Source organism: Mytilus edulis, chromosome 10, assembly GCF_963676685.1.
Source record: "Mytilus edulis chromosome 10, xbMytEdul2.2, whole genome shotgun sequence".
Taxonomy (NCBI): Eukaryota; Metazoa; Mollusca; class Bivalvia; order Mytilida; family Mytilidae; genus Mytilus; species Mytilus edulis.
In genome coordinates, this window is record NC_092353.1 from 41,698,403 (window position 1) to 41,718,919 (window position 20,517).

Here is a 20,517-nt window from a genome sequence, read left to right on the forward strand (position 1 = left end):
CGAGGGTTGGTAATATTCATTTTGTTCTCCATTTTAATTGACCAATTCAGGACAGAATTGATAATGTTGTGAATATTTACATAAATATACATTTTTTTCGGATACAACCGTTTTTCAAAAATAATATAATAACGATCATTAACATACTGCCTTCAAATATCCCAACACAATCGTTATACCTTTTGGCAATAACTGGCTCATTTATCATGTTAATAATCTACATTTAGTCACCTGATTTTGCCAATTTTAGAATCTGTTCATTCATCTTTGATGGTAGCTGATGTACTAAACTCTCCTCCATTCCAGGACAGAGCTGTCGTACAGATATGGAACATACAAAAACTTTCGGATAATAGCTGGTCCGAAACATGGTGAATGCGCCATTGGCCAGTGGCAGAAGTTCTAATGATTTGAGCAGGTCAAAATCTTCATTTGATATCAAGTAGGTTAAGATATTTAGCTTATCTTCTCTTTCAAACTTCCTGTACACTGAGTTCAATTTCAAAAGCCTAAAATATATTTATATCATGGTATTTAGTATTTAACCTCTCGAGCAGTGTTTGAACAACATATATACTATATATGAAATAAAAGTCAATTATAGATCATACCCATGTGCTTAACGTTATCAAAATGCATACAGAATACATTAAATGAATTAAAAGAATTTTTCGAATAAGTTTAATATCCCTCTAATATTGGTTTCACAAATCTAATCTAAAAATTAATAAATGTAGTATAATAATCAAAAATATTAAAATCGCAAATTTATCAAAAGTTGAGTATACACTGATGATTTTGTGATTTTGTTTGACCCTTGTATTACTGGATTAGTTGGTTTTACTTATTGTTTACATGGGTCTGTTGTTAATTTGAAGATTATAGCATCGATTAAATTATTAATTTAAGGATTATCATTCACTTTTGGAGTAAATAGAAACTTCAGTCTATCTCCAATAAGACCAATAAACGTGAGAGTATTGTATCTGGTTGAAGTGATAATTGACAATGTCACTGAAATTTAATTATTTGTAGATCTTCATGTGTTGTTCATTTATAACAATGACGAGGAACTATTAATGATTTCAATCCTTGCAGTCGAGATATTAGGAATGATAAAAATTATGCTAATGAAAGTTTAAGCTATCAAAAGTCATGCTATTTATTATGCAGTCGTTATCGTCTATTTTTTGTCGTTTCAATATTATATGTACAACAAAATGTATGTGAGTCTCTGATGCATGTTTTTTTTAATTATTTCTTGTTTTTACCTTTTCACTAGCAATTAGTAACTGCTAGTAATATCCAATCTTTCTTTCGTGTTAATTTTACCTGTTGGTACAATTTGTAATGCCTTTGTGTCATTTTTTCCAAGATAATACTTGTCTTTTCGATGTAGTTTTCCATCTCGCCCACTTTGTTTCTTAATTTTGTATTAACATTGTGTCATAGATCAAAGTTATTTGTTCAGTGTATGTTTAATTGCTTTTGTTGATATGTCTTTTGATTGCGTTAAACCATCTCAATTGATTATGATAGTGTCTTTTATTTGTTGTGATGATGCACTAATTTTTAGGTTAGGTTGAAGGTTTCCGCATCTTAAAACGTTTAGATCCGCTGCATTTGTTTGCATCTGTTTGTTTGGAGTCTGTTGTTTAGTGGTTGTCGTTTGTTTATTTTGTTCATACGTGTTTCTAGTTCTCGTTTTTGTTATAAAGGTAAGCTCGTTAGTTTTCATATTTTTCTGGTTTTACACTAGTTATTTTTGGGGCCCTTTGTAGTTTGCTGTTCGGTGTAAATACTCCATGTTGAAGGCCGAACTTTGACCTTTTATTGTTTACTTTAATAAAGCAAAATAGGACTTGGATGGAGAGTTGTCTCATTTTTATTCATAGCTGATCTTCTTACATCGATATAATACTAGGCAAAAAGGTTTTAAACTAAAAATCTAAATATTAAGACTCAAAGACAAAAAATATTGTTATGGAGTATAATTGCCAATGGAACAAATAGACATAAGTGTGGTTTTATAAATTTTCGTTTGTTGATTATTATTAAATTCGATATCAGGTTAAAAGTTTCCAATAAAACAGCAAAACACCTACGGACAGAAAAAAGGAATTCGGTAAAAAAAAAGCTGAATTCCAGAAAAAAACAAACAATTAACCATTTCTATAAAAATAATTTATTTATATATCTTGAGTAGCTGATCATTTCTGTATACATCCCCTTGTAGCACTTTATGTATGCCTTAGTTGTAATATCGTGTCTTGACAACGTTCTTCTATCAATTTATTCAAAGAGAATTAAAAAAATAATAAAAGAAAATGTCCCTTATCAATAATACAATGTCTAAAAAAACCTATAATAACTTATCTATAAGACATATTAAGTGCAATCAAAATTATTTGCATAATCAACCATTTCTGGTCAAAGGGAAATAAGTCAATCTACTCAATCACATAAGTAATTTTTTTGACTATTGCAAGGGGGAAATAAATCAACAACAAGAAAAGCTAAAATCGTGAAGATTTTATTTGACCTTCATTTTGTATCAGGAAACAACATATCCGTATATTTATGAAAACAATTCTCCAAAGCCTTTTCATGTAAAAAATGCTCCCGTCCGTTCGACCAAAAACCAACCAGTCGTACATCTCCAAATATTTAACTGATTTTTCCTACGAATAATCCGGTTAATGATATAATTGGTAAAATAAAACTATTTGATGTTAATAACTCCTAGAATGTTTTTGATTTTTTTGCGATTTTACAATTACTTGCTTTTTTCATTACAATGCTACTAATTAGCCATTTTGACTACAATAAACAATACAATATTAAAGGAGAAAAAAGTGTGTAGTAGATGCATACAAACTAAATGTTTTATAAAATTTACCTTTCACTGATGAACTGTGGCGAGGCGTCTTGTGGTGGAGTACCATATGCCTTACATAGAATGTCATACAGTCGTTGAAACCCTTGCGTTTCTATCAAGCAACAATTATACTGTCTCATGGTGTAAATAAGTGTTTCTTTGATGTTCATTTCTGTTTAAAAAATAGATTTGAATTCACGTATTGCTGAATAGCTTGGAATATATATAACACAGTTTCACGATTGAAGATAAACTATGATGCTATCGGCCGCATATTGCAAGCATAAAACTATAAAAGATATTTTTAATCACAAACAAAATTCAGATGAAGAGACTCGTTAAATCATGACAGTATAAAACATAATAAAAGAAAGATGATATGTGCATATCAATAAAGAATTCATTGTCTATTTGAAGGTCATTTTGTTCAAAACAATCGGAATTATCATGGGAACCAACTTTGCTCCTCTTTTGACGACTTTTCTGTCATTCGTATTAGGCAAACCTTATACAGGACGAGCTAGCATTTTCGTTTAACTTTGTGTTCCTCTAAAAAAAATCATGATAAATTTGCTGACAATGACGGTTGTGTATGGAGTATACATATATTTTCAAGTTTATATCTTCAAGTTGAAGCGATAAATCAGATATTTCATGTTTTGATATCCATGTAAGACATGCCATAAGGTTGGTGGTACCATGATAACTATTACATATATTACACAAAAGGATACAAGTAGTAAAGCTGGAGTTATTATTTCGAAAATTGTACGTATACGATCAACACCACCGTTATGGAATATGTTTCACAATGATGACGGATATTTATCAATTTTTCGCCACTACGATACTGTTCCTCGAATGTGTCCTAACTTTTTAGACTTTTTATTATGTTAGTATTTTCCAGACCAACACAACGCGTCTACCGGAGCACTTGAGCTCAACGGTTTTTTAAGGGGTTTGTGTTTCTTAGTCCTTAGATTTGTATGGTTTTTTTTTATAAATTGTTGCTCGTATTTTTGTCATTCTTCTTTTGTTCATTGCTTTGTCAGTTTGTATTCGACTAATGCGTTAGCCTTTCTTTTATTATCTTCGGCATCTCTTGTTATATTGTTTATTGCATTTTAAAATAAATCTAACAATAATTTATGAGATACAAATGTATATTATACATTCATGTTTCATTACTTGTTAGCTGACACGGAATATCATTGAAAGGTTTTTATAGTATATATTTCATCAATATTAAAACTTTTAACATCATTCGATTTACTTTAGTTCAAAATATCCATTATTGAACCAATTTTATCATCTTTATCACAACAGTAGACTGTGCCTGTTTTGAAAAGGCTCATCAAATCATGACAACATAGAACACAGTTTTATGTTTTCCCCTTATAAAAGTATTGTAAGCATTAATGCAATACTCGGGATTTAGAACTCGATAGAAAGTTCAGATAAAATTTTTTTTTAATTATTGAACAAACTTTTGAATTCCAAGTGCATTTAAATACATTTCTTGCAACAAATTGCTGACACTTTCAATATGTGATAATTTTAAAACTGAAACAGTAATCCGTAATAGGTTCATTTCTATTTTGTATCATAAAGATACAGTAAAAACTAACATATTTGGTAAGATAAGACAATTTATTATTATTTATTTTTCTTTCATTTCTTCAAGCTGATTTTTAATAAACTTATCATTCATACCAATATTAAAATGCTGTACGCCAGACGAGTGTTTTGTCTACAAAAGATTCATCAAAAGCTACAAAGATCAAGGTAAGTACGAAGAGCATAATAATAATAAATAAATCATCCTGTATGCAATAAAGTGTCCATATTAATGGTTTTCATGCATTTCGGATAAATCTTTCATTACTTTACATGTTTACCTGTATTTTCTGGGAAAATTGGAAAAACTGCATCTTGCCAACGAATCCATTTGCCTCCACTGATTTCAGTATATAAGAATGGTACATCACTTATATTTCTAAACAGCTTGCTAACACATTCCTTGAATCTATAGTCTACTTTCTCTGGATCAGGAATACATCGAAATATCAGCTTGTTATCTTTCCATCTTTTAATTATTGTCAAAATTACGTCAGTATACACGTTTGGAAGAACCTCAAATATCAGCAATTCATTCCACTGTACTGAATCTTCCTTGAAACTAACAGTAAATTTGTCGCCCCATTTTAAATTTTGGCGGTTCTGACTGAGTGCAAATGTCCCGTTAACATGCACAGGTAGGTTTGTCATACTAATGTTTGGTACTGGCAATGGCATGAAACAAAAAATATGTCCAGTGTACGTGGTCGGTGACATAGGTACTGCAATTCCTATACAAGGTAAGTATGCTAGCTTTTTAGATATTCGTAATAGGGTTTTGGATCCCTCTGATATCCCTACGAGACGATTAAGAACTAGCCATACTGTTTGTTTAATCGGTTGTCTTTTACCAGATGTTTCTAATTTCAATAAGTACATTTTAGTGAGAGAATTGTTAGGAATGTATTTGGGTTTATTTACTCTCCTGTCTTTTCTGGCCTCATCATTATAACACCCACCAATGGTTACCATATAGTCAGGATTTTGCTCAAATAGAGAGCCTAAACGTTCATATAGGCATATTTCTTCAATAGAATTAAGAAATATCAGTGTTAGGGAAGCCTCTTCTTTGAACATCCATAAAAGATGATTGATCTTTTCCTGATTGTAAACAGAATCTGAAAGCTCAGTTGATGTCTGGCGCAATGGGAATCTAAAATTAATTAACAAATAATCAAAAGACTAGAAGACTTACGTAAAATAAACAAAACAAAGCACACAAACACGATGTTTCGATGATTGGCAAATAGAAATGCTTAATCAACTGTTAAATGTGTGTTTGTTAAATAGGTATTATTTAGGCGATAACATTGATTTTATTGGTTTTAAAAACGGATTTTGTAGTTAAATAAAAAAAAAAACAAGTGCAATTTTTCAAAAACAAAAATACATTGAATCATTTTGAGTAGGCATAAACGGTGACCCTAGTAACATTTGGCACACTTGTTTTCTAACTTTGTGTGCCAATGCTCTTCAGGTTGGAAACCGTTTTTTCGAGCGCAACTTTTTATTATGAATACGAATAGGTTTTTTTAATTCACACTTAGATATCGATTAAACAACAACTTGAATATGACAGTTCTTGTCCATTCGTTTTTGATGAGTTTTGTTTGATTTTGCCATGTGATTATGGACTTTCCCAATTGATCTTCCTCTAAGTTCAGTATTTTTGTGATTTTACCTTTTGAAAGGGAGGGAGTTAATAAAATTTTACACGAGTACAAGACTGGTAGTTTTTATTTGTGGAAATATTTTTATCACCGATAGATTTAAAAACACGAATGTGTCCATAGTACACGGATGCCTCATTCGCATTATCATTTGCAATATTCAGTGGACCGTGAAATTGTAGTCAAAACCTTAATTTGGCATTTAAATTAAAAAGATCATATCATAGGGAACATGTGTTCTAAGTGTCAAGTTGATTGGACTTTAACTTCATCAAAGACTACCTTGACCAAAACTTTCACCTGAAGTGGGACGAATGGACGCACAGACAAACGGACGGTACGACGGACAAACGGACGCACAGACCAGAAAACATAATGCCCCTCAACTGTCGTAAGTGGGTCATAAAAAATGGTCACCATATTTTAGATAATTTGTTAGATATACGTTTAAGACAGAAATGAAAGATGTTACCTAAACATAGTTCCTTTGAAATATCCATTCTTTGTCACATTCTCTACAAAATTGAATGCAGGGCCTAAAGCTTCGAAGCATTCTTGCAAGCAAAATCCACGATACAACCGTAGCTTAGACAGTCGAAGTGGTATGCAACACTTATCCTCATCTAGGTATGGATTCAAAATCATCATTTGGTGTCCACTTATAATCATGGGGTAATCTACAAAAACAAAATGCAAACTCTATTTACCTCAAGACTCTGCCATACCTAAAATAATGTTGAATGAAGACGTATTTGCATCTATCAGTGTCTAATTGTAGTGAATTGAATACTTCTTAGATATGTTTTTGTTGCTCTTTCGCAGTGTCTGTACGTCTTCCTTTTCTAAATATCAACTTGTTGATATGAATTTTTTAAGTGCACAGCATACTTGACGATTCATGTTACACTTTAAATGGATTGTTCATTTACTCTTTTATTTAATCTTTTGTTATGATATCAGCATAAACCTTATTTCAACTAAAAGACACAACTTGTTGATCACCATTCAATTTGAATAAAGACATGTGTTCCTAATACCAAGATGTAAAAAGGTCAGATACATATCTTCTGAATTCTTTTGATAATCTTAAATTGTGGTTTTTTGTAATTGAATTCATCTTTCAACACCATAATCGTCTGTCATATTATTTTTTTCAACATACGGTCGGTCACAGATTTATAGCAGATTTGAAATATATGATAAAAATGATATCACAAACGAGGAAAAAGAGTTAACTATAAGGATCATAATCAAATATAGTCATATGACGTCACAACCGCCACTAACGCCAACGAAACACATATATTCGAAAACCATTCCAGATCACACCCCCCCCCCCTCCCCCCATTTTGTTTTCGCCAGAAAAAAATCTAACATTGGTTTAGAATGGCATGCCGTACTATTAACAATAATTTTGGAATCGGCCATTATCTACAAACAGCCAATGATGTGAATCCTAACATGAATTGGTAGAAACTTCTTTTCATTGTTAACCTATCAGCTACAACCAGTTAATAAATATTACTGTAGTCTCTTGAAACAAGAAAAAATATCAAGTATAGCATGTCGACGTTTTATTTTGGTATTACATTCACTTTCTAGCTCCTGGTATATCTATATATTCTTCAGTAGACACAAATTTGCAGTATGCCTAACATAGATAAACAATTTGAGGAAAATAAAAGCACAGGTGTGTTTCATTTATTCCCTGTAAATACAGTCACATCAAAACATACAGTATGTTGACAAGTTGGGCTTATCCATGGCATTGTTAATTAGATTTGACTTACGAGTTTCAATGTCCATCTGGTATCTTTTGCCGTTCTTTTAAAATATTTAAGCTTTTTAATGATGTCTAACGTTTGTTAGAATCAAGTCCAGTTATTAAACAACATTCGTAGATATATGCAGCCATTCCTTTAATTAAAGAAATACTCCAATAATTCTTTGTTTCGTTTCTTGGCCAATTTTGGCAATACTCCTTTTTTCTTAGGCTACAAATGCATATATATCGTATGAATCAATAATTAATTTTATTGTTTCGGCTATTCTACATAATTCAAACAATGGTGTAGTATCAGGCAGTTCGACATATTTCAACCAATGGTATACTATCATGACAGGTCGGCTCCACAGATATGTTTATTCTCTTAATGAAATAAAATCAATTCTTCAAAATTGTTGTACTTACCAGTGATATGAAAAACGGACTTAAATCCCAATCCAAATCTACCAACTGTTGATGGATCAAGTTCTTTAATGCTTGTACCGATTCGAAGAATTCCTTCCCAGTCATCCTCAGAAAATTCTTCATTATTATAAACAATTAATGCTGGACCCTTTGAAGAAATAATTAGCAAATTACAACTTTATTCTGACTTCAAAAATATCCAAACTAGCGAAATCTAGTTTTCCACTATAAATGCAATCTCCCATGAAGAGTTATCGGTCCTTTCTTTCTCTCTCTTTATTAAGAGAGAAAACGAAAGAACCGATAACTCTGCATGGGAGATTGCTATAAATAAACTCATCATAGATACCAGGACTAAATTTTGTATATACGCCAGACGCGCGTTTCGTCTACAAAAGATTCATCAGTGACGCTTGAATCCAAAAAAGTAATTAAAAAGGCCAAATAAAGTACGAAGTTGAAGAGCATTGCGGACCAAAATTCCTAAAAGTTTTGCCAAACACAGCTAAGGTAATCTATGCCTGAGGTAGAAAAACCTTAGTATTTAAAAAAATCAAAATTTTGTAAACAGTTTATTTATAAATATAATAAAATTGAGAATGGAAATGGGGAATGTGTCAAAGAGACAACAACCCGATCAATTAAACAACAACAGCAGAGGGTCACCAACAGGACTTCAATGTAGCGAGAAATTCCCGTACCCGGAGGCGTCCTTCAGCTGGCCCCTAAACAAATATATACAAGTTCAGTGATAATGAACGCCATACTAATTTCCAAATTGTACACAAGAAACTAAAATCAAAATAATACAAGACTAACAAAGGTCAGAGGCTCTTGACTTGGGACAGGCGCAGAAATGCGGCGGGGTTAAACATGTTTGTGAGATCTCAACCCTCCCCCTATACCTCTAACCAATGTAGAAAAGTAAACGCATAACAATACGCACATTAAAATTCAGTTCAAGAGAAGTCCGAGTCTGATGTCAGAAGATGTAACCAAAGAAAATAAAACAAAATGACAATAATACATAAATAACAACAGACTACTAGCAGTTAACTGACATGCCAGCTCTAGACTTCAATTAAACTGATTGAAAGATTATGATTTCATCATATGAACATCAGGCACGATCCTTCCCGTTAGGGGTTTAGTATCATACCATCATAACATATATGAGAAGAACATAACCCGTGTCATGCCACCATATCAATGATAATTCATGTCAACACAACAGTGCTGACCTCTTGGCTGGTAAATGATGGAACGGGACAATTCCTTTAAATATAAAAATGTGGAAATGTATTATTTAATAAAATCGTTGATTCATGGGTATTTTTGAACATTATAATTCAAAGAATTAACTTCAACCTGCGTTTTTAGATCATAACTTTTTAAACAATACTATATTGGATATTTCCAAAGAAAAGTGTTAAGGTATTAAGTAGTTAGTGTGTCTTAATCATGTTACTGGTCGATGATAATTCTTACTCTTACTGTTCAATATAAAGACCTCTGGTCAATAAATTTTCAAAATTCAAGTTAAAAACTGCGGGGAAACGTTTATTTGTCGATAAAATACATTGAGATAAACGAAATTACAGCTATTGTTTATGGGTTATATTGGAAAAAATCAATATTTTCTTATAGAGGAAACAGAACTGTAATGGATGACAAAAATCTCTTAGTTTGTTTTATGTTTTTAACAGAATTTTCTTAAATACCAACCTGAAAGTATTTGGAATAAGGTGATGAGTATGTATAACGTTGGGCGTATGGGTTTGACGGTAACTGCCGTTCATCGTAAACTATTGCAATTCTAACAGCACCTGCATCCTCTGCATTTTGAATCATCTCCTGTGTAAATAGTATAAATAAAACGATCATGAAAAATGAATTTCATTAACTTCCAGCATCAAGCAGTCTAATGGGAAAGGGGAATACTTAGTTTACCTTGTCGAATTTTACCAACATTATCTAAAGACTACATTACCCTTCATTCTCTCCCTCCTTCCTGTAAATTTTCAAATCACACCATTTCTTAGTGATACTTTTATTGAGTGGTTATAAATGGTCTTTAGAAATTTTTAATGGTACATTGTTTGTTTCTAATAATGCATGTCCACTAAAATAGATATAAGAAGATGTGATAAGAGTGCCAATGAGACAACTCTCCATCCAAGTCAAAATTTCTAAAAGTAACCCATTATAGCATGTATAGGTCAAAGTACGGCATTCAACACTTAACATTGGATCACACCGAATAAAAGCTATAAAGGGCCCCAAATATGACTTAGTGTAAAACTTTTCAAACAGGGAAAGTTCCTTTTCAAAAATGAAATACATACTTTTAGAATTTGTCCATCATCTGGGTAATCACGCAAAATTTTTGTTAGCTCCTCAATGAGCGTCGTTCGTTTCATCCCAGTGCATTCAGGCTCGATTTCTTCTTCCTCCATCTTTCTTGTTTGTTCCTAATAGACTATGGTGTCTTTTGTTGTCTAATCATGTTGAAATAATCTTTAATTGAAAAGAAAAAAAATCATGAATAAGAAAACGATTATTTCTTCAAAATTGGTTTATGAGATTTTTAACTTGATTAAACTTCTGTAATCAAAACTTAGGCCTGGATGGCCGGACTTAGTGGCACCTTCTGTCGTGTTGGAGGATCAAAATATATATACAATGTATCACTGGGTCGGAAGTACAGCGCTTCACTTATTTTGCCGACATATACTTGTTATGTTATAGGTTACTCTGTACAAATATACTTTTCAAGAGATATGGAATGAGTTTATAATCAGATTCTGAATTAACTTGGTATTTACATACATTTCTATGAGTATGATTGGTTAAAAGTAACCGCATGGAGACCGTCGGAAGAAGAAAGAAAAATACACTCATCATAGCATTGAGGACCAAAATTTCCAAGTGACCATAATTCCATTCCCCAGTCACCCTTAGGGGGAGGGCTAAATTGAGAGTGTTTCATCTATACAATTTTGCGGATGTAGAATCCTGATTGTAAGTTTGCAGAATAAAATCTTCAAATACTGTTGATTCTTTTAGATTGAGCAAAATCTACTTGATACATGATATTGTTTTGAAGCAGAAGTATAGGACAAAAATCTAACGACTTGACATTTTTCATTTAATTCTTTTTTACTATCAGCTCACCTTCGTTATTACCATACGGGCTTGACGTTGATATTTTCACCTTTAGATATAATATATATGATAACAAAAATTGCATGTAATAATACCATGGATCGGTTTAACATGTTCAATAAGAAAATAAAGTACATTGAAACCTATATGATTACACATTGATTCAAACAACAATAGGTACTAGCACAAAACAATAAAACTTGCAATTTATTGAAAAGCAATTAGCAAAGTGTGAAGAAAAAATTGATTACATAGTGATACGACTAGTGGACATGTTTCGTTGCACGACATAACGAGATCGACAACGACGGAAAGTCATGACAAATGGTCGGATTGACCTTATCAGATACTTACAACTTCTCGTTCAATCAAATTGCTTGAATTTGCCTTCCAATTTTACTAGTTAATCCTTTTTCCGTGTACTAAATAACTACGGTGAATGACCACAAGGGTAAGATTTCATTGTATCGTAATTAAGATATTGATATAAAAATTGCTGTTGGCTATTTCAAAAAAATGTTGTGTTCCAAATTAAACTAAATAGTTTGTAATAACTTTTCAAATTAATTTTAATCATACTACTATTTAATCTTTTGATCAAATTTTTTTTTATGATTAAAAGTTTCTTTCATTTAAATAAAGAGTTACACATATGATTCTTTATACCTTCATTAGAGTACGTACAATGGCATCTAAAATTGTAATCATTTATCTTCCAAGAAATTACTTTGTATCCAAAAATAGAGTGAACCATGAAACCTTGTGAAGGGAAATTAAAGAAATTTGATCTATTTCATTGATTATTTGCTACTTAATGTCCAGTTAGAGATATTTCATGCATGTAAACTATCCACTAAACTACCTATGGGTACATACCAAGGGCAATTCAAACATCCATTTTGCAAAGGGGTTTCAACTCAAGATAAAATTGTAAATATGATACTAAATTTGATAGTGTTTATTATTTGTAGTTATCTAGATGTTGGAGACATTAAGTTCGTGCGCTAAGGACATGCTACCTGTTTTTGAAAAACTATTCATATACTCACGCATATTTATAAATCAAATACAGTTTTCCTCCTGTACCGCATTAATGCAAATGCATCTATATATGGTGTGCTAGTACACATCTCCGAGGAAGTATTTGTATATATAGTGACTTATCACAAATCTCGATGCAAGTATTTCGACATCTATTTAATTTGAAAGTTTATTTATTACCACATGATCATCTAGATAGCAATAATATTTTAAATTTGCACACGTCACGAGGATGACATTTTCGCCTGCTTTTATCGCAAATACATAAAAATTAACACAGATAATTTTTTGTTTGTTATGTGTAACACAAGTAATACATACAGTTTTCCTACTGAACGCTGTATCGATTTTGTTTGCATGTGTATAACATTTATAAGTAAACATTTTACATGGCTATTACACTTAACATATATGTGGCGTGTGCATATGTTGCATTGTGTACTATTTCGAACGACGACCGATAGTGTACCGTAACAATACAATGCTACATACATATTAGAACAAATATTGTAGTCGATGTAGAAAATTTGCTGTACTCATAAAAATAAGAAACCAAACACACAAAATCAAAATAAACAAAACAAACTTATTTGGCATATTAATACAGACAGTATGATGCACCTCAACATTGACTAATCAGATAAATTTAAGAAAAATATTCTTTATATTTTTTTTCAAAAACTATATTAAGTATCGTTCGCTGACTTTGATTTGGGAAAAACCACTAAGTGCATTGTGTATATACATGTTAGTTGCCCCTATTGAAGCGTTTTTTGAAGGATTCAGTTTCAAAAGTGCATTGTATTACACATTTCTGATCGATATGTTGCAATTTAAAACCATAAATTTCAGAAAAATAAATAAAGGGAAAACAATGGAAAAAAACATAATGTGAACAAAATCAAAGATGGAAACACTTAATAACAAAGTTGAGGAAGTACATGTGAACGTGTTTTCTGTTCGCATTGGAGTATTTATAAAACAACCAATGCTTGAATAAGATATATGCATGAAAATCCTCATGTTATATTCTGTTATCAAACGGTTTTTAGAACTGAGAGCAGATGTCACTTGATTCTTTGTCCTTAATAAAGCAGTAATCACAAACAAATCTAACCAAAACCTGATAGATTAGTGATGTATTTGTTGAATTACATATAATTATGAAAATAGGAGTGTATCATATATCCATTTTGGATTACAAAAAACCTGGGAAATCGCATTAACTTAAAATGAGGTAGGTATTGGTGGTGATCTGTTACTTATATGAACAAACAGTCAGTATGGTTTAGCAATAATAGTCGAAATGAATGCGAAATAAAACTAAAACATGTCGTCAAATATTACCCGTTAATACATCTATTTGTCAGCAACCTTTTTACAGAACAATCTAAACATTTGATTACTTGATATTCATATTCTTGATGGGAATTTAGGTGAAAACAAGTGAATATTAGTGAGGGCAAACATAAAAAAATATTAACCTTTACATGTACATGCCTTAAAAATATAGTCCTGAACAATATGACAAAGACATTGGTTTCATATTAAAAATGTTAACGGATTTTTTAACAAAACAAAACAAAACCAATTGTGTAGAATGCTTATCTACAATGTAAATACATGATCTTCTGTCAAGTTTTAAACCTTTTATGTATGTATTATTACAAAAATAAACATGTAGTATATGTATCGTCACCTGGTTACTAAACAATTTACCTAGTAAACATTGATCGATTACCATTTAGTAATTTGGTTCACATTCGGGTGAAAAATTATTTTTTTGCATTTATATGAAACGTTAGCTGGGATACCTAGTTCCAAATCTGATGTTAAACCTATGTTTACATTGGTAATGTAAGCAATATGGCACCTTTTGGAGTTGGGAACCTATTTGGTTCTTTATATTATGTGAAATCATGAATGTTCCTATGAGGGTTGCTCAAATGCAGACGAGACTTATAAAACATGTAGGAAAATCTGAGAAAATAACGCAGTTGTTTTTTTCAGAAAATCTGAAATATATTAAAAAAAATCAAAACTATATCAAAATGACTTTGTGTATCAGAAGATGAAGACAAAAAAAAAATCACAGCTTATCAGTGATAAGTCTGTATAATTTCTGTTTTTACAGGGAGATGATATCATTAAATGAATCGCAAACACTCCTTACTTGACAAGGTACCAAGTTGCAGACCTACATGTATATATTAAATGAATTGTGTGGTTAAATTTTAAAATGCTTAAATTTTTGTCAACAGGTCAAAACAAATAATTTGTTTTTACATTGAAGAGAATTAAACAAGTCACATCTATTTGATTGGATATTCTCTTGATATTTTCAATTTATTGTAAATGATATGCCAACATTAGCTACCTATAATGTTAGTTTGCAGTATAAAATCCGCAGTTGTTGATGATTTCTTTTCACTAACAAAGTCAACTTTATACAAAATATTTATCGAAGGAAGTATAAGAAAAACTATAACGACATGACATGTTACGTAAGATGTATTTGTTTAATCAGCTTATCGTCTTTATGGATACTCGAGACTGTGTCGGTTGTGTTGATATCATCACCTATGGATGATGATATATATACATTACATAAGAATGGCATGCACTTATCTGAGAATACTATGCGCCGGATCAATGAGGAAAGAAACAAAACTAAAATCTATCTGACAAAATGTTCACTTTAAGTTAAACAAAAAACCCAGTTCTTTCATCAGAGAATTTGTTTGTATTTTAGATAAACGGACGACAGACGAAGACCGAAGACGACAAGATCGAGGACGACAGACGTCAAGTCATGACAAAAGGTCAGATAGGCCTTATGGGCCCGGTAGGCAAAACATATCTTGATTTTGCCGTTATCACGATAAAGAGATATCAGTTCCGTGTGCTAAAAGAACGTCTAAAAACGATATGACTGTATGAATGCAAACTTGTGAGTATATACACACGCATATTTATTTGTAAATTAAATAATAGGGTAATCCTCCTGTTCCAAATGTAAGCATCACGTACACATATGATGTGCTAGTAGAAAGAACGAGTATTCTACCGTTGCATTAATTTATGGCATCTATTTACTTTAAAAGTTAAAAAAAAAAGTGTGGATAACTATACTATTTCTAAATATATGCTCAAACCACGAGGAGAACTATATTTTTCTGCTATAATATAATGCAATGTCATGCAGATACTTAGACATAAACTAGAGGCTCTAAAGAGCCTGTGTCGCTCACTTTGGTCTATGTGAATATTAAAGGAAGCAGATGGATTCATGACAAAATTGTGTTTTGGTGATGGTGATGTGTTCGTACATCTTACTTTACTGAACATTCTTGCTGCTTAAAATTATCTCTATCTATAATGAACTTGGCCCATTAGTTTCAGTGGAAAATGTTAGTAAAAATTTAAAAATTTTATGAAAATTGTTCAAAATTGACTATAAAGAACAATAACTCCTAAGGGGGTCAATTGGCCATTTCGGTCAGATAAATGTTGACCTGATAAACAATTTTACCCCATGTCAGATTTGCTCTAAATGCTTTGGGTTTTGAGTTATAAGCCAAAAACTGCATTTTACCCCATGTTCTATTTTTAGCCATGGCGGCCATCTTGGTTTGATGGCCGGGTCACCGGACACATTTTTCAAACTACTAACCCAAAAGTTGATTGTGGCCAAGTTTGGAATAATTTAGCCCAGTAGTTTCAGAGGAGAAGATTTTTGTAAAATATTACTAAGATTTACGAAAAATGGTTAAAAATTGACTATAAAGGGCAATAACTCCTAAAGGTGTCAACTTACCATTTCAGTCATGTTGACTTATTTGTAAATCTTACTTTGCTGAACATTATTGCTGTTTACTGTTTATCTCTATCTATAATAATATTCAAGATAATAACCAAAAACAGCAAAATTTCCTTAAAATTACTAATTCAGGGGCAGCAACCCAACAACGGGTTATCCGATTCATCTGAAAATTTCAGGGCAGATAGATCTTCACCTGTTTAACAATTCTACCCCATGTCAGATTTGCTCTAAATGCTTTGGTTTTTGAGTTATAAGCCAAAAACTGCATTTTACCCCTATGTTCTATTTTAAGCCATGGCGGCCATTTTGGATGGTTGGCCGGGTCACCGGACACATTTTTTAAACTAGATACCCCAATAATGATTGTGGCCAAGTTTGGTTTAATTTGGCCAAGTAGTTTCAGAGGAGAAGATTTTTGAAAAAGTTAACGACGAACGACGGACGACGGATGACGGACGCCGGACGCCGGACGCCAAGTGATGAGAAAAGCTCACTTGGCCTTTTAGGCCAGGTGAGCTAAAAAGTCAGTAATGTGTGTGCTGACTGTATTTCCTTAAATAGCAGATAAAGTCATCCTACATGAACATGACCTACACAGTTCTGTATCGATTGGGTCATCTAATTAGACAATTAAGTATAGCATGCAAGTAAAATACAACTTACTTGAAATAGCTTTGAAGTTAAACAATTGTTTTGTGAGTGCATTGATCGTTGCATTTAAACAATTTTCTATCGAATTGTATGCATGTGTAACAATCAACATTTTACATGTTGTGGTTCTTCGATAACACACGTTAACATATATAAGTTATGTGTATGTATTATATAATACTTTGATTGACCACTTTAATATACCATAACAATACAATGTTACAAACCTATGAGAATGATTACTACACAAGTCAATGTTGAGTTTTAAAAAATTGTCATGTATGTATTTGGATTACAATGCCATTGATACCTACATGTCGATAGTCGTAGTCTGTGCATCTATCATTTAAATACTCAAATCAAATGATTAGATCGTTATACTATACTCACCATGTACACATGATTTAAATATGATTACACATCTTACCTCTTTTACTTAACTGTCAGTTGTCTGCAATCTAAAGTGTATAATGAATTATCCCCCCTATCAAAACCGAAAGTGAAAGTGATTTTACATTTTCTGGAAACCCTGGTTCATGATAATCTATAAATGTCAAGGATTATGACTAAGAGATAATACATTCTTCAGTATCTATTTTGTTAAAAAAATTGTAAAAGCTCCCAGTTAATAAAAATTAAAAACGCTTCTACGTTGGATGTCTAAATTTATGGATCTAGAAATCTTTATATTTCTTGTCTGACAGGAGCTTCACCTGTTTGCAAGTGTTATTGTGTTGATAACAAGTGCTATATTCGTTTGAATTTGGCGAATTAGAGTAAAGGGATAATTTTCGTTCCGATATATATTTTTACGTTTTAGGACGGGTTTGCTCCTTTGTTGTGTTTTTTCCACAAAATAGTTCATTAAGCTCAAGTAGACGTAAAGATTTCAATAAGGCCTATATGAACTGGCCTATAATCAAGTCATTGATTTCATTACCACAGATAACTTTAAAAAATATTTAAATTATTTCAGAGATACAAGTTCTCGGATTGAGTCTGACTTTAATCATAGAATAAATATTACAAACGGAAAATGATATTTTACTTATGATTTTAAGGCCCATAATTGCATAGACGATTCATTAAAACTGTTTATCTATCTTTCATTCAACTTGTCCTTAAAGATTACCAATTGAACACAGTAGTTAAATCTCTTGAACTTGTGGTCCTTCAACCGGTCTATATTATGTATAATTCATTTATATTTTAGCATTGTACAAGGTGAAGTCTTTATCAAAATGTAAATGACGTCTTTAGTCTTCATCTGTTTATTGCGAACAGATGAATCTTTTTGTCTGAGAGAACATGATTTATGTTTAGGTTAACCAGTTTCATTTACTGCGAGTACTCATTGATCGATACTTTATGTTTATGTCTTTTGTCTTTTTGTTTAATGTACATTTAGTTTTTTTGTTGATACCCATCTATAGACCTAAGCCATTTTCATTTGATTGTTACCATGGTAACTATATATGCCTATTGTGTGCTGTAACACCCCTGTACCGGACCTTGTTATAAGCTACCACATACATTTTTAAACGCACCTAATTGTATATGTACTTGTCCAAAGTCATTTAGTGTATGTCGTTAGTTGCAAGTTGCAGGATACTATTTTGTTTTCGTTTCTTATTATTTTGTCGTGCATCAGGTCGTTGTTTGTTTAGTTTGAATTGTTTAGGTCACATGTTGTATTGTCAATGCCTCTGGAAGCTGACTTTACAGTTTTCATTTTTTTTTAATTCTTCAAATAAAGTCAACAGTGTACGACGCACGGTGTAGTACATCGAAGGGCAAGAAATCGTCCCCTAGATTGATTGCATTAAGCTGTTGACGACCTCATAAACCATATTTAGTATAGATCAAGGATCTATTGATTTGAGATCCATAACCTTGAGATTGAGGTTCCGGTTAAATGTAAATCTGTAATCTGAAATCTTAACCTTTGCTATGAATATTTTGTTTCGACATGTTGTAAGACAATTATTCTGGTTAAAGGGCACGTACATATATACGTAGATATATTATATGAGTGTTCTCCTTTTTATTAATGTACAAAACTACCTGTATGGTGATATATCTCATTAATCATACACTGTACAACTCTAGCGTCCTTTGTTGTGGACCTTGTTTTCTAACCTTGAAATTGAGTCAATGTTTGATTTGACCTTTGCTCCAACTTCATATATGTCTTTCACATTTGATAACATATATATGACCTTGACGTGACACTTTCTATAAGCCTGAAGTATATTCATTCATTGCATGACTTTCGTTTACCGTTTACTTAATTAACTTTCTATTGCTTTAATAAGTGTGAAGTAAGGTTCTTTTTTTAACCGGAATAACAATTGTAAACCTAAGGACCGACCTATCTCCATGGTGTTTAGCAAAATTATATGGAAACATTAACACTTTAGTTAGGAATCATAAAAAATTAAGCTGTAACTTGTATCGAGTGTATCAATTTATTTATATCTGTTATGTTGATCTTTTTATCACCAAAAGTCCTGATGGCCTATTTTAGGAATTTTTAGGTTAAAAGGGCATTTTGTAATCATTTCTTTTGTCTAGCTATGTCTTTTGAGGGTTGAAAGACTTTCAGTTGTTCTCTGAAGAATTTAACTTTTAATGTGTAGTTTAATTTAGGCGTGATTTTTTTTTAAACTGGAACCAACAAATGATCATCAGCAATTATTTGACGACACCGGAAATGCCCTTGATTTAACCGACAACGTCTTATTAAATCTGTAAAATGAATTTCCATGGATTGAGCTTTTAATTTTGGTATGGATTTTTTTCATCGCCATCTTTGTATGTTTTATTTTTTCTGGGTATGTATTTTCCCGCTCTTTTCCGCATCGAAAAATATTCATAATATGCTACTTGTATGACAACCCCTTCACTGTATATATTTTCAAACAAAAGAACATACAAAACCCATTATTTGTTGAATGATTGTAACATGTGAAATATAAGATGACCTCTGCCATCGGAGGTGCCTTTTTTTACAGGAAGTAGCAAATAATTTCTGTATTTCAAACAAAAGTACATAGAGTTGTTTCATCGGCATTCATACAAAATCTTCTTTTTTCGATAGAAACCATATTTGTTTCTTATTAATCATGTAACCATATTGATGGAAATGGCCTTTGAAAGTCAGAAGTAGCTAATCGTATGTTTATGTCAGAGAACGAACTGTACTAATATTTTCAAGATTTTGTGTAGGATAAGCTTTATTTACCCCATCAAGTCACCAAGTTTCACTTTTTATCGCAATTTTATCAAAATCATATGTTTCAATTTGTTTATACAACAGTTCAATGCCCTTACATCTAAGAAACCTATTTTTATTTTGAAATGAACCAGATGTGTGTGTACGTATATCTGGTTGTTTAATCCTGAGATTGGTTATCAAGCAACCCATAGTTATACATGGTTGTCTTCAATCTTCTTTCTAGTTCAGGTTATTTTCATTTAT

The 20,517-nt window shown here is 31.8% G+C and overlaps 1 protein-coding gene across 2 annotated transcripts in view; it reads right to left on the bottom strand.

The window, feature by feature from the left end:
• Nucleotides 1-17,531, bottom strand: part of LOC139491197 (sacsin-like) — a 32,125-nt gene extending 14,594 nt beyond the window's left edge. Inside the window, exons 1-8 of one of the 2 annotated variants that reach the window (XM_071278669.1) lie at nucleotides 17,464-17,531; nucleotides 10,702-10,873; nucleotides 10,082-10,210; nucleotides 8,357-8,504; nucleotides 6,638-6,842; nucleotides 4,777-5,648; nucleotides 2,900-3,050; nucleotides 232-509 (exon numbers count right to left, since the gene is read on the bottom strand). In XM_071278669.1, the coding sequence (XP_071134770.1) occupies nucleotides 232-509; nucleotides 2,900-3,050; nucleotides 4,777-5,648; nucleotides 6,638-6,842; nucleotides 8,357-8,504; nucleotides 10,082-10,210; nucleotides 10,702-10,812 (1,894 nt within the window). In that variant the 5' untranslated portion in view covers nucleotides 10,813-10,873; nucleotides 17,464-17,531. Of the gene's footprint in view, nucleotides 1-231; nucleotides 510-2,899; nucleotides 3,051-4,776; nucleotides 5,649-6,637; nucleotides 6,843-8,356; nucleotides 8,505-10,081; nucleotides 10,211-10,701; nucleotides 10,874-17,048; nucleotides 17,185-17,463 lie in introns of those variants that run through there. The other variant, XM_071278670.1, reaches the window with a different exon arrangement.
• Between the last annotated feature and the right edge of the window lie 2,986 nt (nucleotides 17,532-20,517).